The 27,775-nt window shown below is 39.0% G+C and overlaps 2 protein-coding genes across 3 annotated transcripts; both read right to left on the minus strand.

Annotated features, from left to right (window-relative positions):
- Window positions 1–922: 922 nt before the first annotated feature.
- On the minus strand, window positions 923–15,832 carry LOC146522978 (butyrophilin-like protein 8). Of its 2 annotated transcripts, XM_085141904.1 has the most exons (6): window positions 15,717–15,832; window positions 7,910–8,260; window positions 6,634–6,847; window positions 5,148–5,212; window positions 4,434–4,544; window positions 923–3,289 (listed from the first exon to the last, which is right to left on the minus strand). In XM_085141904.1, exons 1-6 carry the CDS (start codon window positions 15,763–15,765, stop codon window positions 2,631–2,633), a joined length of 1,449 nt encoding a protein of 482 aa, XP_084998030.1. In that variant the 5' UTR covers window positions 15,766–15,832; the 3' UTR covers window positions 923–2,630. The 2 variants fall into 2 exon arrangements, with proteins under 2 accessions (XP_084998030.1, XP_084998040.1); XM_085141914.1 differs by lacking the exon at window positions 15,717–15,832 and having other exon boundaries at window positions 7,910–9,982.
- On the minus strand, window positions 15,350–27,663 carry LOC146522979 (uncharacterized). The gene is made up of 6 exons (XM_085141892.1): window positions 27,443–27,663; window positions 24,951–25,301; window positions 21,489–21,702; window positions 20,838–20,902; window positions 19,735–19,851; window positions 15,350–18,458 (listed from the first exon to the last, which is right to left on the minus strand). The coding sequence occupies exons 1-6, from the start codon at window positions 27,489–27,491 to the stop codon at window positions 17,794–17,796; spliced, it is 1,461 nt and encodes a 486-aa protein (XP_084998018.1). The 5' UTR covers window positions 27,492–27,663; the 3' UTR covers window positions 15,350–17,793.
- Between the last annotated feature and the right edge of the window lie 112 nt (window positions 27,664–27,775).

Consider the following 27,775-nt stretch of genomic DNA (forward strand, 5'->3'; position numbering starts at 1 on the left):
ACACACCAAGACTTTATCAAAGGTGTGAGCATCACAGCAGAGGCCTTTGTGTCAAAGTAGCTGAGGATAAAACACAGAAAAACATGAAGGTGATTTTCCTGTTCTGGGATTTTATAAAAATTTTCTGCAGTAGATCAAAAACGAAAGAAAACCATTAATCAACATATGAACATTACCTCTGAAGTTACAGCGGTTTTATTAGAGACAAGACTGAGCATTTTGCATTTTGCATAATTTTAAAAAGTTTAAATTTGTTCGGTATTGAACGGCAGAAATTAGGTTTTATTTTCGGAAGTATATAAAACGAGCGCTGTAAACAACGGTAGACTTGTGCGTAACAAGCAAGCGAATAATGCAGAAAACAGTACAGAGAGAGAGAGGGAGAGAGGGAGAGAGAGCGCGCAAGAGAGCAAGCATGCGAGAGAGTGCTGTGCATCGTGGTCGAAGCAAAACAATAAAAGTCAGAGTGAATTCATGACGTTGTTTATGTGAAGCCTAGTTTGGATCTTCTTTTGCTGCTGGTTCGGTCAATATTGTTTGGAGAGACATCAAACTAACAGCTTTAGAATCAGCGCATAAAGGGCGTGAACACAAAGCGCGGACCGCCGACAGATCAGAATCAGCGCGCTGTCGGCTTTCAGCCCCGGCTGTGAGAAAGGCAACATCTCACTGATTCTGATCCACGGTTGGGCTGTGTGTTTAAGTCTTTGTGCAGAATCCATGTTCCTGCTCTCATTTACTGTCTTAGCTGTTTGGTGGTTGTTGAAATTTTGTGAGATTTCACCAGAGATTCTAGCATTTCGGGCAAAATAAATTTATATTAAAAAATCGATTCAGGATATTAATGAATCGATTTTACGTTATCCAAGCCAGAATCGATTTTAATCGATAAATCGATTATAAAAACCCACCCCTAGGGAGGAGGCTTATTGCACGAATTGGAGAATGAAAGACAAAAGAACAGAAGAACATTAAGAACTAAAGCAAGCAAAGTAGAGCCTGGTCGGCTCGGAGAAGGCAGGCAAGAACATGATTAGATTAATGACATCAGTCACGAGTTTGACAGCGTCATTTACAGTGGAATGTTTCAGTTCCGCCACAAGAGGGTGCTCTTCTTCTTTATTCTGTCTTAAGGTAATCATTTAAACGTTCCTGCTTCACATTAAAACAAACAAACAATTGATTTATGCCAAATAAGATGAGGAAAAACAGATGAATATTAAATGTTCTTTTTACCTTTCAAATTGCTCTTAACTATAAAGATTCAGTAGAACTTAAAAATCATCTTAACTGTTAACAAGTATGTCAAAATATAAAGATTAGAAAATCCAACAAACTCTTAAACTGTGCAAGGTCTGTGTGTGTGCTCACGTGCATGCATGTAAGTGAGTAACTGAGTAGTTACAGAAACTTTCTTCACATAGCATCAAGTTAATTCATGTTTGAAGTCAGAGTATCGCACTTCATTAGCTTCTTATATTCAGGAAATGTCTAACCTGCCCAGAGAAGGTGGTATTTTTGGATCATTTTCACATGCTCAATTTCCCTCTGGGATTAATGAAGTTTCTCTGATTCTGATATGGCTTTTCAGCTGCACAGCGCAACATGTTGTTGCATCTCTGGCAGATGCAGTTCAGCATTTTAAGTGTTGCACTGAATGCTTTCATGTTCTTTTTCCCTATTAAAGCCCAAATATGCCACCCAAATACACATTTAGGGGTTGAACTATAAAAAATAGGCATTTTTTGCAGTTTTTCACAATTCGCAGGTGCTCTATGAATGTAATCCCTGTGGATTTTGGAGGTTTCTGTACTTCAGTAGTGTTCACACTTTATTTTCTTTCAGGTTTCAGACTAATATTGTCTGAAGAAATAAACAATGAACTTGAGTGTGGAAGACATACAAAGCATAAGCTTGAGAAAATGATCATTTTTGTTTATATAACACATACAAATATTTCATTAAGTATTTAGCTTTTGAAACCTGAAACATTAAGCCAAATAGAACATTTAAAATTTGTATTACAAATCAGTTTTAAATAATGTAAACCCTCAATACAACCTTTGACATCAAATCTTATGGTAACATAAAGCAACATTTACAATACAGTAAAACAGAAATCAAAATTATGGTACTAAGATTCAATAAAACATCATTATACACACACACACACACACACACACACACACACACACACACACACACAAAATATGTTGGTTATATAATACATGCAAATCTAATTCATTCAAATAGTCTATGTTTAATGCTCATTAGCTTAAAACCCAAGACTTAATTTTCAGCTCTTACCTTTTAAATAACTGTTGGTGTAAAAAATGTAACCATCCATAAACAAAAATACAAAGAGCAAATAGGAATTAAAACAGTCGGTTCATGAATGTCTGTCTAAGTGTTATCCATCAGCATGCCAGCTATGCTTCACATGGATTTTTCCCCATAGCACACCCAAATGAAAATCTTATAAAAGAAGAACTATAAGACCAAAGTAATTTCAAAGTTGATATCTTCTAGTTTCTGAAGCCAAGCTTGTAAAACATGTGGCTAAGATGCAGTCATTAGTAGATGTTAACTGAAGGTTTTCCAGTTTTTGTTCTCCTTTGTGAATTGGCAGCTCATGACTCTTCAGTTAAATCTTCCAGTGCATAAAAGCGGTTATTACTGCAAGCTAAATGAGAACTTCCTGAATAACTTCTATGCAGGGGTGAGAATGCATCTTGATCTAGCAGGGCTTCAGCCTCACTCTTTGAGCTGTGGTCCAGCATTTTCTCTGCATTGCTGGTTAAAGACAAGCTAGGTAACGCTAAAGACATAATAGCAGGACTACTTCTGTTGCGATGTTTTCTTTGGATTGGTTGGCCTGGTGCTGGATTGCTGTTCTGCCTCTTGACTCCTAAATTTGAACCTTTGTGGTGTAAGCTGCCAAATTTTGGAGGGTAAGTTTTGGTTGAAGCTGTGGATTTTGGATTATAGTCATCAGCACAGTAACTAGCGTTGGAGTCAAGGTCAGAATAATGACTGAAAGGTTTTTTAGGGATGTCTGGTTTGGACGTGAAAAGGCCCCAAATTGGTTGGTCATGCTGGGTAGCAACAGCACGAGACGGCTGATCATTTCTTTTTAGCCGGCGAATGATCTCTTCTTTCTCCTGAAGCTCTGACTTGAGTCCAGCCAATCTTTCTTTTAGCTGCTCAGTTAAACTGTTTAACATATTGTCAGTGCTGCTATTCTTTCTTTGGTCTGATGACTTCCTGTGAAGACGCTCCTCTTTTTGGGCTGTGTAGACAGAAAAAAAAAGTGTCATTAATAATGTGACATTAATTTACGGATTAACAAGAAGGGAAAGTAAAAACAACCCAAACTATTTTTGTAAAAGAAGACATCATTTTAAAGTGACTTTAGCTGTGAAGCAACAAAATGAAGATTTTTTTTTTCCCACCAAACATTTGAATCTGAAGGTAATAAAACATTAAAACACTTATAGGCAACTTTTCACAAGATTGTCGCCCGTCCTTAACTTCACTGCATAGTTGTACTTTCTTTTTTTTCGATTGGTGATAGGTACAGGACCACCACCAAGGGAGGTACTGGGCACCCACCAAAATTGGCTGGTCCCCCAAGTGACCCCCACCACCAAGAACACAAGTGAACACAAGAGAGGGCAAGACACCCTACAATGAGTTGAAACATTAACTTGTTATTTATTCCTGCACATATCATTTTTGTCACTTTAGATGTCCCTCACTGTTCTGTCTTTGGTGTGCCACCCCAAATTTTTTTGGCCCCCATATGAAAGATTTCTAGAGGTGTCCCTGAATAGACATGAAACAAGTAGAGATACTAAATAAAGATATTTTGGTGATTATGGAGAAGTAAATGTTATGGACTGGTACTTGCATATCACCTTTCTACTCAGTTGAACAGACATCAGCGCGTAGTCAATCAGACGAATCCACCAACCTTCCAATTGGCAGATGACCCGCTCTAACACCTGAGCCACAGCTGCCACTATGTGTGCCCCTTTGGCCATTAAGAGCACTCCAACTATATTTCTAGCTTTTGTTTTATAATATGTGACATTAATAGACTTTCAGTAGTCTTACAGGACATTGTTTTTTTTTCTTTTGAAGAGTGGGCTGATGGGTTTTTGATAGCACTAAAAGCAAAGCTGTTGCTGTTGTTTTTTCTACTGAAACAAGCTGTCTTTAGTAAGTACTCAGTAATAGCACTTTGAGGTCTGTGGTCTCTTTGAGCATGTGGTTCTTGCTTGAGAGGTGCATGTCTGCCATCCTGTGGCAGTTGGACGGCACTACAGACATAAACCTTTTCAAGGCAGAGAAAACACGTAGATGCTCACCACTTCGCTCATGTCTTCACTTTTTAGCTGTATCATCTTTGTTAAATGAAGACAGTGACTTACTTGATTTATTGTTTTTCTTATATATCAGTAGAGCTAATATAGCTGAAAATAAGACAGAAGCCAACCCTCCAGCAGCAAAGGCAGCGGTGCAAATGTCGGAGTTGCAGGTGGCTGAAATAACAACATGCATGATGTTAACATCTGATCACATTATCTGCTAAATCACAAACATGATGTCTGCAACATACAACAGGTTTTCCAATATCTAGGAACTATGGCAAACTAAGCAGCTTCCTTTCTTAAGAAGTGTTGCATAATCACGTAAATGGCTCCATGTATACAAAATAAAACACATTTATGTTTTTATTTTATTACAACAAGATTTTCCCCGAGCTAATTATCGGAAGACTTTTCAGACTATACCTGAAAACAATTGAATCACCTTCGACTTCCTACAACTCAGATGTGATATATTGCAAGAAAACTGTTTATTTAATGAACAGATTAATCAAATTGCATATGATTTGATTTGAGGTTGGATATGTGTGGTGGTAGTTCTTTTTTTAAATTTGTTTTAGTTAAAAAGGAACAATGTATTATATAAACATGATTGTTGTCATTTGATGCACTGTTCCAGAGTTTAACACTAATTTGCATCTGCAGTTCCTGGGCAGATTGGAGTTTTTAAAAGTAAGTGAACTTCCTACAACAGGCTACATTTCTGTTATTCTGTTAGCCAGCAGGTACATGTGTGATGTTCAAGTCCCCGTGTACCTGATATGAGGATCTTTGTCTCTCTGGTCTGGTTGATCTCTGGCTGGTGAACCCTGCAGGTGATGCTGTGAGAACAAATATAGCACATGCAAGTTGGTTAGTTTTAGAGTAAATTAGTAACATTTAATGTGGACAAATGTGTTTTGTTTTTAAAAGATTTTTAACAATAAGTGCCCTTTGTCACCGATTCTGTTCAGAATTTTTATGGACAGAATTTCTAAGCGTAGCCAAGTGGTGGAAGGCTTTTACAGAGAATCTCATGTCTGCTTTACACGGATGATGTGGTTCTGTTGGCATCATCGAGTAATGGCCTCCAGCTCGCACTGGAACGGTTCGCAGCCAAGTGTGAAGCGGTGGAAATGAGACTCAGCACATGATTCTCATTTCGGAGGCCATGGTTGTCAGCTGGAAAAGGGTGGAGTGCCCACTCAGGGACGGGTTCCTGCACCATGAGTGATTGCAGTGATGCAGACGCCAAACTGGTCCGTCATGATGAAGGGAGAGAAGAGTGTCAAAGTGAAGCTCTCTGTTAGCCGATCAATCTACCTCCCTACCCTCAATTATGGTCATGAGCTGTGGGTAGTGACTGAAAAAACAAGATCGCAGATAGAAGCGGGAGAATTGGGCTTTCTCCGAAGAGTGACTGGCCTCTCCCTTAGAGAGTTGGGCCATTCGGGAGGGGCTCAGAGTAGAGTCGCTGCTCCTCCACATCGAAAAGAGCCAGTTGAGGTGGTTCAGGCATCTGACAGTGTCAAATGCCTGAACCACCCGGGGCCTCCTCCCAGTGGAACACTCAGCTGCTCGGGAATGCCTTGGTGTTGTCCCGGGCAAACTGGAGGAGGTGGCTGTGGAGAGACAGGTCTGAGCTTCTCTGCCACCCAGCCCCGGATAATTGGAAGAAGATAAATGGATGGATAGATGTTTTTTTAAGAAATTAAATATAATGATGAGTTGGGAAAAAACTGTCTGCTTGTGTCTGATTTACTTACCAAACATGGTATATCACTGGTTAAATCTTTTAAGAAAACAGGATCAATTTAATAGAACCAAATTTAAATGTTTTTTTTGGGTGCTCCCTTTAAGGGTGACTGCAGCAAATCATCCATGCACATCTCACCCTCTGCCCTCGCTCTTTTCTTCACATCTCTTGTGTCTATTGCTTTGGACGTTTAAGACTTCACAGAGAGAAATATGTTCATACACAAGAGTTTTACCTTTAAAGAAATCATAAATGCCAATGACCAGTCAAAATAAGGTCATAAGATTTAAAACTATTCCTCTTCACATTGCACTAATGATGTCTTAACTCAACAACAAGTCTGTTTCATGATACATGATGTACTGCATCGCAACCTCTCGCATATGAGAGAGCAACTTCTGATGTGTCTGAGAAATGTTTTGAGGCATAAGGAAAACATTTTGTTTATGTTACATAAAATAAATTATAAGTGAGTTTTGAAAGACGGAGCAATGATGTCAGTCGAACCTGCTGTTCGCTTCCTGCAGAGTAACTCTTTGTTTGATGATGAAACGTCCGCTGGCATCTCGATCTCTTTCTGAACCTTGAGCAGGGATGTCGTTTCCTTGGTGATCCAGAAATGTTACCTGAGGCTCTGTTTGCCAGAAGTTCACCTCACACTGCACAGTCACCCCACATCTTTCAACCGAAACCACTGAGAGCTTTGGCTCCGAGACTGCACCTGTAAACAAAAAATATCTAATCAGGTGTGCCAACTGAATCTTTCATCTGTCATCACTTCCTGAATAACCAGCTTCATGACTCGTTTTTATGTGCATAATTCAAGCCATCGTCTTAATTAAGCTTCAGGCAACCAACTATACCAAATGTAGTTCACTGTGAGTAGCTAAAGATAACCAAGTTATCAAAAGGTAAATACAGTAGGTAAAGATTAAAATCTTTCTTAATAAAATTAAACACTATAAAAAGTCTTCTTTAGAAGCTTCATTAGAGTGAAAAATTCACCAATTCATCACATAAACTTGGTAAACAACTTCAAAGAGACATGATTTTTAGAATAACTACATGGGGAAAAAATAGTGTACACAGTTTACTCCTTACACAATTTAAAGTACTCTAGAGAGCACATAATGACAACATAATGAGGACAAAACCAGTTGAACCTGAGACACTCTGACGCACATGTGTGCACAGACTGAACTCTCAGCCTTTGTTGACACAGTACTTCACACAAGTTTAGAAGTGTCAGTTACTTCTTATCCATTCACACGCTTCATTTCATACTCACAGTAAACACGGGTTCTAGATTTACCCACAAAGTGTAATGGAGCTGCTAAAAAATGTTTTCTATCATGAAATTACTATTGAAGTATTGACAACTAGCTGTTTTTTGTTTTTTCTTTTGTCATTTTTATGGGCCAAAAATTGCTTAGCACTGTTGCCTCACAGAAGCCAGCTGTACTGCAAAAATGTCTATCTAACCATGTGTTACAATCAGCCAAAAAGTCTTTTTGATGCTGTTTTGAGAGGCGAATACTACGAAAATTACACTCAAGCAAGCGTGTTATCCTCTTTCATCATTTAGACGTGACTTGGCTTAATCCATCAAAATGCCGTCGCTGGGTCTATTTGGACACTGAATCTGAATAATTCACAGAAATGTATAAAAGGAATCATTCACATTACTTGGTTCGTTCAGCCTATGATTTGATAAACTAGACAAGGTCCAAGGCCTGTGCAGCATTCCTAGCTTTGGTTATTTAGTGAACTTGAGAGGACGTACCAACAACAAGCTCCACTACTGTGACCTCCCGGGGAGCATTCTTCCAGAGCTTGAGGCATTTGTACTTCCCTGCATCAGACATTTTTACATTGGAGATCCTTAATGAGATGTTTCCATCTTTCAGTTCTTTCATGATCAAGCTTGTCCTGTAGTCAAAGATTGGATTCTTTATCTCGTAGGTCTCACAGCCATCCCGATACAGGAAGACCACGTCTGGGTTCAGACCTTCTTTGGACCACTCAACAGTCGGAAAGTCAGTGCTGTCAGAGATCCTGAAGTTGCACGGTAGAATAACATCTCCACCAGCAAATGCTAGAACCTGCTCCTGTTTACCATGTGCAGCATGTTCACCTAGGAAAAAAATACATAAATATATGAATAAATGCATTCATTTTATACTACATTTTATAATACTTATTCATCTCTGGGTGAGGGACGAGCAGTCTAAACAGATCTGCCCACACCTCCTTCTCCATGGCATTCCCAAACCAACTTAATAATGTAATTACTCCAGTTATTGTCAGGTGTGTCCTCAGGAATTCTCAAACCCGAATCCACCCAAAACACCCCACCTAGGAGCCATCCAGTCATAATTACTTTAATCGGCTTCTTTGAAGGAGAAGCAGTTCTACTCTGACTCTGAAGGCCTGAATTTGTCACAGTCCTAGGCCGGTGACCCAGTGTTTTTGGTTTTTGTACTTTTACTTTTGATACTATTATGAATTATGACTGTTTGTGTTTTGGTTTCACAGTGTTTATTCTGTGCTCCCTCTGTTTTGTGTCATCCCTGCCTGTGTATCCCCTCTAGTGTAGTCAGGTCTCTAAGTCTGTGTCTTTGCATGTGTGTGTGTTTCCTGTTTTACTTTGAAGGTCCGTGTCTGATCGCAGTGTGTTCAATTTAAGTTTCACCTGTCCCGTCATGTCTGATTACTCCCAGCTGTGCCCTCCTTCTGTTGCTCATTCCCTCGTTATCCCTCTGTGTATTTAAGCCTTGTGTCTGCCTGTTAGTTGCTGGTTCATCTGCGTTATCTCCCTACATCATCTTATGGTTTTCTCTCTGTGTCTTCCTGCATCTCTGTTTCTGGCTTCAGGTTTGTTTTATGCTTAGTCTTCCCAGTTTAGGTTTTCTCAGTTCTGTTTTTTCGCCACCCTCGCCTTTTTGTATTTTCAATTGCCACAAATAAAGCTACCTCACAATAGCAGTGCCTGCATCTTGGGTCCTTTACTAATTCCACACGGCTCGCCCCGCCAGCCTTGACAGAATTCTTATTCTTTCAGTCACTATATTTATAACTTGGGCTTGTTTTCATTTATTTCAGTTATGCAGTTAACAATCAGACAAATAATAAAACAAAGACATGATTTTTTTTAAAGCTGCACTGGATAGCACTACTATTCCACTGACTCCTATAGGATGGTATTGCATTTACTTGTAATAATGAGACCTTGGACCTTATTTGTGCAACCTTAAAGGAATTGAACTTTTTTTTTGTCATACTTTTCAGTTTTTTATACTAGTCAGTTTCCTACTTGCGACCAGATTGAGATGTAGCATTTGCATTTGCCAGTTGCTGTTTGGCTCTTTAAATTATTCAGTGGCTTGCATTTGCTTTCTTGCGCAAGAACAGTTGTTTGCTTACGCAATCTTGTGTTTTTCCTTCCTTGATATGGCAGCAGATATCATGTCATCATGATTGTCTCATCAGGCTGCACAAACGTGAGATGATTTGCAGCCACCGACTGTAAAAACTATAAAATAAAGAAGGGCTGAGTGACTTTCTTTGAGCAACACTATATCAGTCACAAATGGCAGTGCATAACCAGATGAGGTAAAAGAGATGGGTAACTAATAATGATCGAGGACTTACAAACAACTGTAAAACCGAAGACAAACTCTTCTTGATTTGATTTGATTAAATAAATAAGATTCTTTTTCACCTGTGACACAACGAAGATTATGATTATTATTAGTAGTGATAGCTAAACAGTAAAGCTATGTTTTGTTTTGTTTTTTTAACCTATGGCTCTCATTCCGACTCTGAGACTGATGGAAACTCCAGAGAAATGCAATGTAATTGTTAGAGATGGACCGATCCGATATTAAGTATCGGTATCGGTCCGATACTGACCCAAATTACTGGATCGGATATCGGCGAGAAATAAAAAATGTAATCCGATCCATTAAATATCAAAAAAGCACCTCACAAACTCTGCTCATAACCGTAGCATGTCGCAGCAGTATGCCTCACGTGATAGAGCCGCTGTGTGTATTTGTAGCCTCGCTAGCAAACCAGCATTTCATCTCCGAGGAAGTTTTCCCAGAGAGAAGTAAAGCAAGTGTGTAAGTTCATCTCTGAATGTTTGTAAAGCATTCCCACGTTAAGATTAACAACAGATATATGGAGCGACTGCCTTTCTCTCTCTCTCTCTCCTGCTGCTACTTCAATCATGAAACTGCTTAATGATCAGCTGATCGGCTTTTCTGTCGCGAGTCCGTCTCTCTTCTTAGTTTTTGGACCACTTCTCACCAGAAAGAGGAAACCAGCGGCTGAACAACAGCAGCACTATTAAGCTTGATAAGCTGTTGTTAGAATTTATTTAATATTACTTTCTAGACCAGGATCGTTTTCTAAGCAGCTGACGGCTGGTAACTGTGCAGGGGCGGATCTAGCAAAGTTTAGCCAGGGGGGGCCGATAGGGCATGAACAGGGAAAAGGGGGCACAAAGACATACTTTTCTTTCTTATTCTCATTTAAAATATCTAGCTTTTAATAAATAATTATCTGACTCTTACACCCAAAGTTTTATTCTGATGTAAAATATATAGAAGTCCATTACTGTATATATTAACTGTTGAGTCTAATATACCCTAGTAAGCTATACTACTTTTTCCTTTGGGAAGATACCATCTGTGCAGTCTGCAATATTGTTGAAGAAAGATGTTGAATCTATTTAATTATTCTTGAAAAATAATTTCTTTCTGTGCATTTTTCCCCCTGCATCAAATTAAATTTGATTACATCGATTAAGCATCATGAGCTGGAGGGTGGGATGTGGTTCCCTATTTTTTTTTTTGCTGGGAGTTTGCAACCCTATTAGTTAGGTTGCTTGATATTTCTGCTAAGTACTCTTTAAAATACCAGAATAGGGAGGATGGAGCAGGTTTACATTTATTAGATTGATCAGTATTGCTGAACTATGAAATATTTTGTTGTATTTTTTACATACAGGTATAACAGAATAGCTTTAGTGTTGTTATTTATTTAAACTTGAGTATAAACTTATACAAAATGCAGCAAGATATTAAAAAAAAACGTTTTATTGATTAAAAAACACACTATATCGGATTCATATCGGTATCGGCAGATATCCAAATTTATCATATCGGTATCGGACATAAAAAAGTGGTATCGTGCCATCTCTAGTAATTGTGCACATCTAGGAAATCTTCCGATGAATATGCCTTTTTTAAGATTTAAATCATAAAAATCATGCTAACATTTCTGGATGCAAGAAAAATGCTTTCACAATCAAATACATTTATTTTTAAAGAGTGTTTAATTAGCTATACTTCATTAATTTCCAGGACATTAAAAAAATGCAACACTGTACTTATTAACACCAACCACGTCACCAGTGGATTAGTTTTCAAATAAAGATCTTACATTTCAGGAGTCCCCAATTTTTTAGATTGTATAGTTGTTTCTGTTAAAGGTTTTTCCATAAACAGGTGAACATTCTACTTAACATTAATGTTGATTGATGTTGCAAAATTTTCCCATAAATTTCCATTAAGGGTGCGTTGAGTGCTGGATTGCTCTTGTGCCTTTGCTTTAACTGCATAAAATCAAAGGCAGCTTGGCCTTTGTGACTGAAACGATACTCAGAGTCAGATACTCAAACAACTGCCATAAAATAATGCAGTATGATAAGGCGCAATAGCAGGAATCCCTGTAAACATACAACTATTCAGAATACCTGGACAAGGGACAAACATTGTGGTGCTGCACACTTTCTGGTTTCCTGGTTGGAGTTCCTTTGATAAATCATAGGCGCACCAAATATTCTGGGCCACCCATGAGATCCAGAAAATTTGGCTGTTACCCTTTAATCCAAGTTAGCAAACTAGCATGGACTCTCAAACGACACTAGTAAGGAATAATAGTAGCAGTAGTAAAATATTAAAATATAACAATATTGTAAGCTGCATTATTACAGTGATAATCACATGAAACAGCCGGAGGCATAAAGCAAAATCTCTGCTCCCGGAAAAATATTTGCACCTCTTACAGAAGAACAATGACTTGTATTGTTGACATAGTAACCTTTTGCATACTTCCTACCACAAGGTATAAATGTGAAAACAGGTCTTAAGTTAATCCGACTCATCAGTGGAAACTATGCAATAACTTATCTCATATTCCAACACTGTGAATGCAAGAATGTGTGAGTCATATCTCCCACTTATCACTCTGTGAGCCTGTCATTACTGTTATAATAGCAATAACACGAAGGTGGTTCTGTCAACATACAGTTTGTAATGTAATTGCATTCACATGTAAACATTTTGCACTTATAAAAAGATTTAGGAAAATCCAATTAGAATCGGGGACTTTGTTGGGACACCGAGGCCAGGCCATCTGAGACAGATAATCTCTCCAGTGTGTCCTGGGTCTGCCCCGAGGCCTCCTCCTGGTGGGACATGGAAGACCTCACCCAGGAGGTTTGCTTTTACACTCAGCTCTCTCTTCACCACAATAGACTGGTACAGCATCCGCATCCCTGCAGCCGCAGCACCAATCCGCCTATTGATCTCCCCTTCTCCTGTCACATGTGAACAAGACCCCGAGATACTTAAACTCCTCCAATTGGGGCAGGAACTCGTCCCTGACTGATTCTGAGACCACCCAGTTGAAAGCCTTCCGCCACTTGCTGCACCTAGAAATTCTGTCCATAAACATTATGAGCAGAATAATTTTTATATCACTCAATTTTAGGCTTTTACACTGGCTTTGTGTCAGGTTTAGACTTCAGTTTAAAACCTTGGCTCTTACTTTTATCCTTTATGGGTTTGTGGGGTGAGGTCCCCACCCTTATTGTCAAACTACTTCCCCACTACTCTCCGACCTGGTTTCTTAGGTCCTTTTTTTAGTGATTTCACATGACCATCTGAAAAACTATGGATCCAAAACTTTGGAGCAGCTTGACATATACTCTTGGCCTCCTTCACTCTGCAGGTTGATTGAAGGAAGCAGGAGAAGTTTTCAGTTTTCGGTTTTCAGTTTTCAGTTTTTATTTGTCATATGCAAGTTAGCTCAGGGTCAACATTGCAATGAAATGTGTTTGACGAGCAGCAGTCACTCAGCAGCATGGTACAGTAGGAGAAAATATAATAAAATATAATAAAATAAAATATAAAAATATAAAAATAGTAAGGAGCAAAATATTAGAGAGACATGGTAAAAGAGAAAAAATGACCAAAAATATATGTATCTATAAATATAAATATATGTACACTAGTGATTAAATAAGAAAATCTTGAAAAGAAATATGACGGGAGGGCAGATGGGATATTGCACAGGAATGAGCAGCAGAAATTTACAGTATTGCACTTTTAAATATAAATATCAATAACAATAAAGTGAAGTGACCAGTGCAGATTAAACAGAGTACTTGTGAAGCTGCAGGGTAGCTTCTGAGTGCTGTGTTGTGTGTGTTTAAGTGTTGTGGTTGAGGTGTCGTATGGCTTGGTGGTAAAAACTGTTTTTAAGTCTTGTAGTCCGAGCAGACAGACTCCTGTAACGTCTGCCAGATGGTAATGAGGAGAAGAGCTGATGTGCTGGGTGGCTGTGGTCCTTGATGATGCTGTGTGCTTTACGGAGGCATCGCTGAAGATAAATGTCCTGAATGGCAGGAAGCCTCATGCCAGTGATGTGCTCTGCTGCCTTCACCACCCTCTGTAGTGCTTTACGGCTGCTGGCAGAGCAGCTTCCGTACCAAACTGTAATGCAGCTCATCAGCAAGCTCTCAATTGCACACCTGTAAAAATTTGAGGTGATGTTGGCGTTCATGCCAAACTTCCTCAGCCTTCTCAGGAAATAAAGCCGCTGGCGAGCTTTCCTGATAGCAGTGTCTGTGTGAAGGGTCCAGGAGAAGTCCTCGGTGATGTTGACTCCAAGGAACTTGAAGCTGCTGACCCTGACCTTGACACCGTTGATGTGGATGGGCTGGTGTTCTCTGACTGGTCGTTTCCGGTAGTCCACTATCATCTCTCTAGTTTTGCTGATGTTGAGAGTCAGGTTATTTTCCAAACACCACTCGTACAGTGCCATCACCTCCTCTCTATAGGCCGTCTCATCATTGTCTGTGATGAGGCCTATGATGGTTGTGTCATCAGCAAACTTGATGATGATGTTGGACTCGTGTTTAGCAACAGTCGTGTGTGAACAGGGAATATAAGAGGGGGCTAAGCACACAACCCTGTGGCGTACCTGTGTTTAGGATGAGTGGTGAGGAGGTGTGCTTACCAACTCTCACCACCTGGGGCCTGTTTGTGAGGAAGTTTAGAATCCATCTGCAGATCGGTGTTTCCAGCCCAAGATTGACGAGCTTCGTGGCAAGTTTTGAGGGGATGATGGTGTTAAATGCTGAGCTGTAGTCGACGAGAACCAGCCTAAAACTCATTTGTTCAGACAGGCTTGTGTTTGTGTTTTGTTTTATGTGTATCTATCTGGACTTTGTAAAGCACTTCTTTTCTTGAAATGTTCTGCATCAGATTTTGCTTTTTTACTAAACAGAATTACTGTCATGTGACACTCTAATATGCTAAGCACAGGAAATGAGTTTTCTGGCTCCATTAAATAGCTTCACTTGTAGTAGACGGTTTGTACAAACAACAGCAAGACTATCATTTGTCATGATCCTGGGTCTTTTGACCCAGCGTTTTTAGTTTGAGTTTATTTTGATATTCATGGTCTATTTTCAAGTTCATTAGATTATCTAAGTTTATTTGTTTATTTAGATTCCCCTTGTGTCTTCTACCCCTGTGTTTTAGTCTCCTTTTGCCTTTACGTGTTTCATGCTGCGTGTCTTATGTCGTCAAGGTTATATTGTCTTGTCTGTCTCATGTTCCTGTTTTATTTTGAAGGTCTGTGTCCTATGTCAGCGTAGTCAACTTTGCTTCCTTATGTCAGATTAGTGTCAGCTGTTCCTCCATGTGTTCCCACTTCCCCTAATCACCTCCTGTGTATTTAAGTCCTCTGTTTTCAGTGTGTCACTGTCAGGTTGTCTGTGTTCATGCCACGCTTCATGTCTAGGTTTTTCTTGTTGTTTATTTAGTTCTCGCAGTTTAGGTTGATGTTAATTTACTTCAGTTTGCCTTGCCCTTTCTTTGTACCTTTTTTACCAGCCTTATTAAACAGCTCGCTTTTCAGGGAACAGAACATTCAAGTTCTGTTCCCTGTTCCTTGGAGTCTGCGTTTTGGGTCCTTTTTTCAATTCATACAGTCTGCCTCCCCCAGACTGTGACATCATTTTAACAATAACACAACGATCTTCTTGCTGTCATGTTCTTGGAATTTAAAGCTGGTAAAACAAGTTTGTCTTATTTCTTATTTAGCCTTAAACTTTGTGTTACTCAAACGTACAAATCATGGACATTTGCCTCTTTGCTCTTCCGTGTAACTTCATTTGTAACCTTTTTTGTCATTACTATTGGGATTACATAAATTTGCAGCTCATTTATATAGCTATAAACACATGTAATATAATGTAATAATAGCAACTGGAGTAGTATTCCCCTCCTTACCTGTAAAAAATAGCAGCAGCCTGGCACACAGAAAAAGGCGCTGATACATCACCAAGGGGCAAAGGCTGAAGTTTCCCTTTAGTCACTGAAATGGTGTAAAAGTTCATATAAAGTGTCTGGAAACAGGACGAGCCCATTAAAGACAGTACGGTAGACAGGACGCACAGAGACACTTCCTGGAGTTCATTCATGAAGTTTCACTATCGCTGTGTGTGGTGCGTTCAAGTACACTCCGTGTTTATAGCTACCTAATGTCCTAAACTGTCATTAAAATATAAAATAAAATACAGTGATAAAAGCATTTTGTGCTACCAGTTTCACTGTAACACAATGGACTAAACTTGCCACTTGATGCCTTGACTTTTTTCTTTCTTTCTTTGCGTTTATGAGTGTGGGAGAACATTTTCTCCCTGCACACAAGGACGTTCCAACCTGAATATACACACGGATAACACAAGTCACATGACAATGCATTGGGAAAATATATGAACGGGTGCAAGTGGTTATTTTTGACTGTGAATGCACTTCAGGAAGCCTGAGGCATATTCTTGAAGACTACCTAAATAAATTACAAGAAACATTGCCTAAGAGCGTTCGGACTTTGTACCCATTTGTGTTTGTACTTTTCAATGTATTAATCTTTGACGTCAGTGTGTGCAAATTCAACAAATGCCCTACAAACTTTACAAACTACAACTTTTTATTAATAATAATAATAATAATAATAATAATAATAATAATAGACACAATTGAAGACATAAAAGTAATACCAAAGACTTGCATCAATATACATTATAGATATGAAAAGATACAATGAAATAAATAAACACTTAACACCTGGGTTAAATGTTCGTGGTGGAGTCATCTGACACTTAAAATCGGGGCAGCGATAAAAGCATTTCCTGAGTAAAAAGTAAAGTCAGGGAAATTAGCTATGATTCATGCCAGCAGAAAGTACACTGGGATAATCAGGGCAGCAAACAAAGGCACAAATGACCTTGTGCAAAACATTAGCAAACAAGAATGCTTTGGGAGTCTTTTTTTTTTCTTTTTTCTTTGGATAACAAAACATTTTTGTTACATGAGCCACTGAAACAGAGCTCAATGTCCAATGTTTCATTTATAAAAATACAAAACATATCAATTTCCATTTACACAGTTTATGCAAAAACATAATTGGAAATATATATATTTTTCTCTCAAGCACATTGATACATAACACTATACAAAAAAATACAATAGCAAGTAAAAAAAGGCTTTAAAGTGCAAGAAAAAAATTTGCTAAAATTATTTCATCTATTGGAAAAGCACTCCTATATGTTAACAAAGTGATGGTAAAATGGCCTGCATTTGTATAGCTTTACTAGTCCCTAAGGACTCCAAAGCGCTTCACACATCCAGTCATCCACCCATTCACACACACATTCACACACTGGTGATGGCAAGCTACATTGTAGCTACAGCCACCCTGGGGCGCACTGACAGAGGCGAGGCTGCCAGACACTGGCGCCACCGGGCCCTCTGACCACAGTCAGTAGACAACGGGTGAAGTGTCTTGCCCAGGGACACAACAACCGAGACTGTCCAAGCCGGGGCTCGGACAATTTACAAGGCAAATTGGAAGGTTGCCTTGTAAATTGGCAACCTTCCAATTACAAGTCGGACTCCCAACTTTTGAGCCATGATCACCCCACAGAGTGTTAACAATAATAACAAAGAACTGTTTTTTTTTTTTCTCCAAACAAACAAAAACATACAAACTAGTCCCAACTCTTAATATGAAAGTAAAAAGGAAGAGCCTTTTATATATAAGCAAAAGTATCGCAAGCACCATACATCATGGTCTGGTCCCATTTTTTGACTGGTAATGCAAAGAAAAAGAAAGAAATCATGCTTAATATTAAAAACATTCAAAGAACAGGAGACACTGCAGCTGACTGTCAAGCTCCTACTCCATGCTTCCATCACTGGTGTGAAATTTCAGTTTCTAGTTATTGCTCAGTTAAGGAGTTTCAGTCATTTAAACCGAGCAAGCATTGTCTTGCCTTATGCTTGAAATGTACAGCTTACATTTCCTTTACTTTTCATTTCTTAATAAACTTCTATGTTCATCTTCTTCAGGTAAATTTCTCAGGAGGCTGTGACGGTTATGAAATTCAGCTAACTGCGGAAGTCCTGACGAGTGTCTACGCTGAGGATGGTGGGTGCTTTGATGGGGTGAGACACTGGAGTTGATCATCTGGTGGCTACTGAGAGCAGAAGAAGGGTTGGATGTTGGTAAGTGTAGTTGTAAAATATCTGGACTGCTGTACATACGGTGGTTTCTTTGAGATATGTGACCAGGTCCTGGAAAGCTGTTTTGCCTTTTGATGATAAGCTTTGAACCCCTGCTTTTGGGTAAGTCATCAGATTTTGGAGTTTTAAAGCTGGTTGAAGCTGAAGATGGGTTTGGATTGTACACACTGGTCGAGCTCTTGTTGTCAGGGCCATGAGTTAAGAGTAGTTTGGAGGGTTTTGAAACGTCTGCTGTGGTTGTGGAATGACATTGGACAGTTGTTCCACTGTTGTAGGAAACAACTTTGCTGTCCTGTAGTTTTTGGGTCTCATCTTCGATAAGAAACCCAGACTGTCTTTTCATCTGTCCAATGCTGCCATTTACCGAGCTGTCTGTGCTGTTAACTCTTGTCGGGTGGAGGAGGCTTTGATTTGATGTCTTTCTGTTCACTGGCTGCTTTACAATAGCTGTGTAAAATAAAATTTAAAAAAAGCTGAATCATCTTGTGGCAAATAGAATTCAAACTGTATAGATGGAAAATTATCCAACCTTTCACTTGATTTATGACTTCAGTAAAACAAAAACAAAAAAACTATGATCACTGTACAGACAAAGGAACTCCAAGAAATACACAGATCAGGCAAAACAATATGATCACCCATTGAATATTGTTTTGGTCCCTTTTTCACTGTCAAAACATCAAGATGTTAGAAAAACGTCTTTCAAGTCGTGGAAGTTGTGAAGTTGGTCCTCCATGGACTGGACTTATTTGTCCAAACACATGTCACAGACGAACAGATTGGATTGAGCTTCATAAACCATTCATGATCCGTTTTTGCTTTATTACGTTGTGTATTTAGTTGCTAAAAAGTTCAGGGAACCGTTTCCACGAAAGGGGTACATGGTCTGCAAAAACAATTCTTAGGTAGGTGGTACGTATCAAAGTAATACCCACATGGATAGCAGGAGCAATGATTTTCCAGCAGAACAGTATAACAGGATCTGCTGCTTGCCTTTTTCCAAAAGTACATTGTGGTACCAGGTGTTTCCCAGGTAAGCAACTCAACACATGGTTGGTGCTTTCAGTGGTGGACATGGGTCAACGTGGGCACCCTGAGTGGTCTACAGCTATGCAGCCCCATATCCAACAAACTGTAATGCACCTGTATTCAGGTGTATGTATTCATACACCTTTTATCAGAAACAACATTAACTTTAATTAATTCTTTAATTTGAGCTCCAGTGGCTCGTCTGTTGGATTGGACCGCACATCCATCAGTGAGCCTTGGCTCAACATGAACTCGTTGGCGCTCTGACTTCGTCATCTAGCCATCACAATTTAGGCCCAAATTAACTTGCTCAAATGCGTATGCTTACCAGTTGTTCCTGCTTCTGACATTAAGTTTGAGGACAAAATGTTCACTTGGCTCCCTAATATATCCCACCCACTTACTGGTGCCATGTCAGTTATCATTAATGTTATGCCTGATCAGTGTATACTATTGAGTCAATCACAAAACTCCTGAGTTTCCACCTTAAACACATGCAATTCTGTCTTTGTGTTCTCTATGTAAAGAGCAACTACATTTTTCTTCATCCTTAAAACAACAACAACAACAATAAAAAGTAAAACACCAAAACCACTTTGCTGTCATTTCAAAATGTTTCTCAACTGCTCACTGGCAGTCTATATCAATGGCCCTTGCTTTGCATTTTTTTGTATAATTCAGAACTGTGACTCACCAAATCTGAAGCATTTTTTACATGAAAGGGCAATGAATCCAGCTGCAACTAAGAAAAACAGTCCTGTTCCTCCAATGGTGATGGTGATAGTGTGAGGATCAGACTTCATGCACACACCTGAAATGACATAACATTGTGTTGACATATGAACAGATAATTCATATTATACTTAATATAAAATACCATATATCTGCAAGTTTTTCTTCAAGTCTAATGAGTTCTTATTGGTAGGAAATAAACACCCAGTGCCCTGCCAGGTTTCTTTATCAGGCTACTAGATTGAGACAGTGACACGTGATAAACTGTACTGCCAACAAACTCAACAGGACTCCAGACAATGTCAAGAATAGAGGCGATATGCAAACTGGCAAGCATGTGGTGCAGAGGCCGTACATAGGTTGTATTGGAGTAAAGATATAATTTGTTATCATGATCTCTAAGCAGCACAGTGGCACGGTGGTAAGCACTGTTGCCTCACAGCAAGAATTCAATTTCACCATCAGGCCGGGGTCTTTCTGTGGGGAGTTTGCATGTTCTCCCTGTGTTTGCGTGGGTTCTCCCCAGGTAATCCGGCTTTCTCCCAGCATCCAAAGACATGCATAAGCGGAAGAGAATGGATGGATGGATGGATCGGTCTCTAAGTATAGATATTTTGGCTACTACATTATCAATCACAGGTGTGTTCTGCGGTGCCGTTGCAGGGAAGGCAGACGCACCTGTGCATTGCAACCAGCCTAGAATCTGTGTAGGGTCCTATGTTTGGGGTGCATTGTTGATGTGTATGGCTGGCAGCCAAGCGTGTACAGCTAGCGTGACAGAGATAATAAAAGATGCTGCAAAGCATGAGGGTACACCCAGGTCTGGTGTGGATTTCTTACAGCTTAAAATAAAGACAACAGTGGGTTAGGGTGTCAATCCTGGTGTGAAGTGACATGTGGAAAGCAACAAGAGAGCAAATGGTTAACATAGTGGTCATCTGATAAAACTCCACACACGGTAATTTATAGAAATCCAAATAAAACCTACACATAAACCCCAAATAGATAGCAAATGCATTTAAAAAAATGTGAGTGTTTGAATGCACACGTGAAGATCTGGCATACCTGGTATGAGGATCTTTGTTTCCCTGGTCTGGTTAAATTCTGGTTGATGAACTCTGCAGGTGACACTATTTGACAAATACACAGTTTATAACTCACATCATATAAGTGAAAATCTAATTTTACAGTTAGTTGGTTAAACATAATCTGCAGTATTGTGCAAAAGTCTTGAGCCAGTCTACGTGCAATAAATCACTGCACTTTTTCCCCTCTTAAGAATTATATTGGGGGGGGGGTGCAGTGATTTATTGAAAAGTACAAACACAAATGGGCACACAGTCTGAACTCTCTTAGGCAATGTTTCTTGTCATTTCTTTAGGTAGTCTTCAAGAATACTCATCGGGGTTCCTGAAGGTCATTGAAATTCTCCTTTGGATGTTTATTTTGTGTTGTGTCATGATGATCTCACAGTGTGAATATAGGGGTCCTGGCTCTCAGGAGGCCAGTCCACAGCAGATAGGGTTACACTGCATGAGAACTACTCCTGACAGTTACTTAATGAGATTAGAGCCAGAGAAACAATGAGTTCTGACGCTGCGTTTTCCTGTTGTCCTATCAGAATATAAAGAGAGAGATTCAAGACTTTTGCACAGTACTGTAAAAAAATTAAAAAATGCTTATCCAGTTATTAATGTCTAAAAAAATATGTATAACCTGCTGGTAGCTCTTTGCAGAGTGGCTCTTCGTGTCACAGTGAAACATCCACGGGCATCTTGTTCTCCTTTGGGGTTTTCCCCATAGATGTTCTTTCCATTGTCATCCAGAAATGTTACCTGAGGCTCTGGCAGCCAGCAATTTGCTTCACAATGCAGAGTTATGGCATCACCCTCCGCTGAAATCACTGAAAGCCTTGGCTCAGAAACAGCCACTGTAAAAACAACAAAACCAGAAGGTGTGATCCTTAAATCTGCCATCCTACGCACTTGTCCTTATTTCTGATAAACCTGTTATTGTTTTTATGTTAAAGTTACATCTATGACGTCAAACCCACACTTTATAACACTCTTGGCTTCTGAAGAAGAATGAAAGACACTCTAAGTGATACACAGACAATACAAACTGCTTTTACACAATTAAATTAAACTATTTATAGACAATGTCAAATCACAACAGCAGTTGCCTCAGAGCGATTTAAACTGTAAGGTCACGACCAGAGATGGGCAGTAACGCGTAATCAGATTACTTTTTTCAAGTAACGAGTAAAGTAAGGGATTACTAATGCAAAAATGGTAATCAGATTACCGTTACTTTCCCGTAGGAACGCTGCGTTACTGCGTTACTAAAACCGTGATTTTTTTTGCGAGAATGTCTCATGACAGTGACGTAAGCAAGTGCGACGTTCGTGACAACAGCTGTGTGCAGATCAACAGTGGATAATATATCGAGTGTGGGAGAGAGTATGAGCGTGCAGCGTTTAAAGCGTGGAAGCACTGACCTTACTTGGATTTGATTCACTTTTTATGATTCCATAAAAAGTGACAAAAACATTAGTGTCCGTTGTGCGTGGGAAGAAAACTTCTTTTTACAGCAAAAAAACCCCTAAACTTCCGAGCAAGCACCAAGTGCGCTACAACGTAATGGGAAAATCACAGAGAAACTCGCGGATTCTTCCACTGACCGCTGCGGCACACCTGCACCAGGGTAAACCTCCGCCTACCCTACTCCTGCTTTACAGGTGAAAATAGAGCAACAGGACCGCTAGTCTTTGATTTTATTTATTTTCTGCTGTGTTTTACTTGCATCTATTTGAAAGATTGAGTGTAAACACACACAAAAAAAGTGATGTGCTGGAATGTGCAGAAAATAGGTTTAAATATTAAACAAATTTCTTCCAGTCAGAGAATGTTGCATATAATTACATTTTTGCTTGATGCATAAAGTTAAAAGATTAAAACTAATAAAACAAGTTTTAAAAAGGGACTTTTCCATTTGATTACATTTTGTATGATGTATTGTAGAAAAAGTAGAATTGGGCTGAAAGATCTATCGCTTTTTCACCTATTCAGGTTGTAAATTGTGTTTTTAAAAAATAACTAAGTAACTAAGTAACTAAGTAATTAATTACTTTTGAAAATAAGTCATCAGTAAAGTAACGGGATTACTTTTTTGGGGAAGTAATCAGTAATTAGTTACTGATTACTTTTTTCAAGTAACTTGACCAACACTGGTCACAACCCCATGATAATTATATGGAGCTGTGCTTTTTATAAAGTAAACAACTTTTCTAAAGCTCCTTGAAATTGAGCTTTTAAGTAGATGAGTGTCTCCTCCTATAAAAAGACTTTGGCTCCTGAAAGTCTGTTCCTCTGATGAAAGAAAGATTATCTCATGTGAACCAATCCTTAATCATGGCAACTTTTACAGGAGTTTAAATCTTACATTGGTCAAATATTATTAATAGTATAATATGCACTTCTGAGCAAGGCCAACTGGCCATATTCCCAGTAAAATAATGAAATAAAGCTGGTGTCATTTGAAGGTTTAGCACACACAATTTACTTTACAGACCTCTCCCCCCCCCCCCCCCCCCCCCCCCCCCCCCAAAAAAAAAAAAAAAAAAAAGATGCAGGTATCACCATGGTTTCTGGTTGTGTTAATATTTTTCATTCATTAGGGACAAAAATATATCCAAATTTGTAACAATAACAGAATTTTATCTACTACCCCTGGCAGAGGTTTGGTGATGCAATGGTTGTTTGTTTAAGGTCTAATGACTGTGACTCAACTTCAGGGATTTAATGGAGACACGAATAAAACAAGAATTTCAAGAAATGCAATAGTCTCATTTCCTGTTTTTCATTATTGGCAGTGGCAGCTTGATTTAATGTCCACATTTGGTCTAAATCACATTTAAACAGAGAGACATGAAACCAAATGAGGACACACCGGATATGTTCTTCCGGTCCAGCCCACAGGTGGGCGATTGCTACATGAGCAATGAGGCTAATGATCAACCAGTTCAACCTGTTATGAAACACCCAACTATTAAAAAGAAAAGAAAAAAAGAGTCAAATGTGTACACACACTGAACTCAAAGGACATTCTTGTGGATGAAGCTGTTGTTTGTACTTTAAACTTCAGAAATGACTCAGAAAACAGTCACATATTTTTAACCCATTAGGATTAAATGTTATGTACACAATGTATTACTTACAGAGCAAAGTGGAATTGATTCTCAGTGTATTTCATAACTGCTGCTATATTTACAGCCCATACTCAGGATACTTGCCACTAAAGTGTGATATATAGCAAGTAGTGGCTTGTTCTGTATTTAAATAATCTCTGTTCTGTTCCTTCCATTTGGAAATCTGTTTAAAGTTTCTTTTTTTTGGATCTATTGTGCTATGTTTTTATCTTTGAACTCAACTAGAGCAGCTTTGTATATGTCACAGTCAAAATATGCTCTACTCGTCTTTTATTGGTCGTTGGTGCGACTCTTCTGTTCAGCTCCACTGTCTAAAAGAAGCTAGTTTCCCCTGTTTCCTATGCTTTCTTCTGTTGACCTCCATAAACAGAACATTTGAACAGAAGGAAAGTTTGCTCTAGCAAGATAGTGGCTAACTTTATCAACCAATAAAGCTTGATACTCATCAAGACTCATTTAACTTTGAAGTAGTTTTAGACTGTTGACAACTAAAGGCTGAAATGTGAGAAGTTTTACAAGTGGATTTATGGACGTATCATTGATTTTCATTCAGTTGCTATACGACCCGAAGAACTGATTCAGATTTTTAGGTATAATTAATAGCTCAACTGTTTATTCAAAAGGAAAATCAAATAGATAGAAGATGAAATGAGATACAGATGAAGAAAAGAAGCAGCTCACAGATACTGTCTATGTTTAAAGCCAAGAACTCTGTGCTGTTAGGGGTAGGGTCAGCTTATATCAAGGACCACCATCTAACCTAGCATAAACTTTGTGGAGCATGGTTTATCCTCCTCTAATTCAAAATTGTGCCCCTTCGAGCTCTGACTCTAAAGTAAAACCCAGATCCTGATCGCATATTAAATGAATTTAGCTGAATTGGACAAGAACCCAACATTTAAGTGGGTGGAGCACACTTAGGCAATTCAATGGTGAACTCTTTGTGTGGAAATGAACATGAGTGGACATACCCACATCCAGCTCCACTGTTGTAACCTTCCTGGCGACATTTTTCTGGAATATGAGGCACTGGTACTTTCCAGTATCAGACACCTGCACATTGGAGATCCGTAATGAGATGTTTCCATCTTTGAGCTCTTTCATGATGAGGCTTGTCCTGTACTCGAAGGCTGGATTCTTCATCTCGTAGGCCTCACTACCATCCCGGTACAAGAAGACAACATCTGGCTTCAAGCCTTCCTTGGACCACTCAACAGTCGGAAAGTCTTCCTTGTCAGAGATATTGAAACTGCACGGTAGGATAACATCTCCACCAGCAAAGGCAAGAACGTGCACTGGCTGATCCTGAGCAGAGGATCCACCTAGAAAAAAGAAACACAAAAAGGATAAACAACCATATTAAAATGATAAAAACTAAAGTTATTGAAGTAGAGATTAAACAATGTGAGTAAAACTTTACTAGAAGTTATTCAATGCCTCCAGGTGGATTGACTCCTGTATGTTATTCTATGTGTTATAGGTGAAGAGAGCGCGGAGCTACAAGGCAAACTCTGCAGTTTACCCGTCTTTTTCAAATCCTGATCAATACTCTGAGTATTGACCAGCAGGATTACAGTTACATTACAGAGACAATCAAGTCTATCCTATATATTTTTAATGCCACGTTAAAGCTATAAGGGCATACATCTGTAACAAAAGTATGACATCCAGAAGAGAAAGCCCCTTTTGAAGAGAAAATTAAATATTCTGACACATTAAACTGTTTTTTATTTATTTTTTGTTGTTTCTTTGTTTGTTTTGGTGGCATTGTTGATATATTTTTTCTCTTATCCAGGTTTGGCCATCTTATCTTATTTGAAATTAAAGCAAATTACCACCCAAAGAGCCCGACAGAAAACAAAGCTGAAAGACTGACAAGGAAGTTTTGTTTCTGAGGACTTTGAATGCCACAATCAGCTGTTGGCACTTATTATCTTTTTCACCTGCAGCAGTACTTTCCTGTGACGCAACAATGACGTCTTAGTCACTCAAATATTCTCTCATCCAATTAATCATGAACTTCTGAATGCACTGCATTTCTGATGGCATTTATTTTTAAATGCATAGTATTCAGTTAATGATACAACTATTGGCACGAGTCCATCTATTGAGGTTTGCACAGTTTTCCTGGTTGGTTCAGCGTGATTAAGATATTGGCCAGTGATGATAACACAGGTTGAATTAGACGTGCACATCGGTGAACAACACTTTTCCACTGCTTGACAGAAGAGGAAAGGAATAGTTCATGAGGTAAGGTGGGGAAGTCCCCAAACCTGTAAGATGTATATAATTGAAAATGTCCCACACTGTCTCACACATACCCTATGTCCCACACTTTGTTAGGACACAGATAATTGTGACATTTACGTAAGCAAGATGCATAGAAATACACTTTATTTGGTACACCAGTTCAACTGCATGTCAGTGCAAATATCTATTCACACAAATCACATGGCAGCAACTCCTCATTAAGACATGCAGACATGGTTAAGACAACCTGGTGACGTTCAAACTGAGCATCAGAAACTTTGAACATGGTGCACAGTTCTGCACCAGTTAACAAACCGTACATTTCATTTGATTCAGGCATGCAGTGTGTGCATCTTTAACAATTAATGAACAATTATGATTATGTTTGTGTTTTTTTCCTCTTTCAAGTCCCCCAGATTCACTCTGCACTAGACTGTGGCATATTTAATTGACATATCTGTTATTTTCTCTTCCTCTCTTATCCATTTATAGATGTATTATATTCGTATTGATTTGGGGTTACTTTTAAATGCATTATGGTTTGTTTTTTTCAAACTTTGTGAGTAATTACATTAAATAACCATAATTTCAGCACTGGTTAAAAATACTATGACTACAGTGTTTGTAGTAATTATACAGCACTACTACAGATTATGTAATATGAAATCCTGTCTATAATGTTGAAAAGTTCCTTTTCTGCTTTTATTCTGAAAATCTCTTAACAACGTCCTGAGATATCACTGCAGATATGAAGCTTGACCTAAGGACGCCGAGTTATTATTTTTCAGCTAACTGGTTTGGCATGATTTACAGGGGTAGCGGCAGCAGGTGACGTTTAAACAAACACTTTCTTGCACTAGTGGAAGACAAACAATCGCAGTATTGCTTGGATCCGCAGCACGTGCAATGAAAGGTCATGTTGAGCTTGTGCTGTTAAGTATCCTGTTGATGGTCAGGAATCACTGTTCACCGCTTGGAAAAAGTTAATTTAAAGAAATCCTGAAAAAAAAAAACCCTGTTGGCTCCTGTGATCTTTATTCTGATAACAGCGATGCATGACGAGGGCGTTTTGCAGTTAACCGACCTTTTACATTTTCCTTTCAGTAAAATCCCTAACGTTCTTTGGCACTTCTCATTTACTTTTCTCTTTGACTGAACGTGAATTAAATCGTTGCTCTAAACAAAATCAGCATAACCCAGTTCTCTTTCTTACCCATATAGGATGACAGCAGACTGGCAACCACGAAAAGACGACGATACATCCCTAAAGGACAAAAGACTTTCCCCCTCAATTACTGAAGAACCAAATTAAATGTTTCGGAAGTTATCATTCTCTCTGCAGACACCAGAAGCCTTTCAGATCAGTGTGATCAGACACACTGATCTGACACTCACAACCTCAGATCTTGGTTTGGCTGTGGGCGGTGCCTCACTTACGCTGTTTCTCACCTGCTGACACACTGACGCTTCAACACCAAAAAAAAAAAAGAAAAAAGGTGGTGACCTCTCCAGGGGTCGCCATCTGGTGTTAAAAATGAAACATTAC

The sequence above is a fragment of the Neolamprologus multifasciatus genome, chromosome 3 (genome assembly GCF_963576455.1).
Source record: "Neolamprologus multifasciatus chromosome 3, fNeoMul1.2, whole genome shotgun sequence".
NCBI classification, from domain to species: Eukaryota; Metazoa; Chordata; class Actinopteri; order Cichliformes; family Cichlidae; genus Neolamprologus; species Neolamprologus multifasciatus.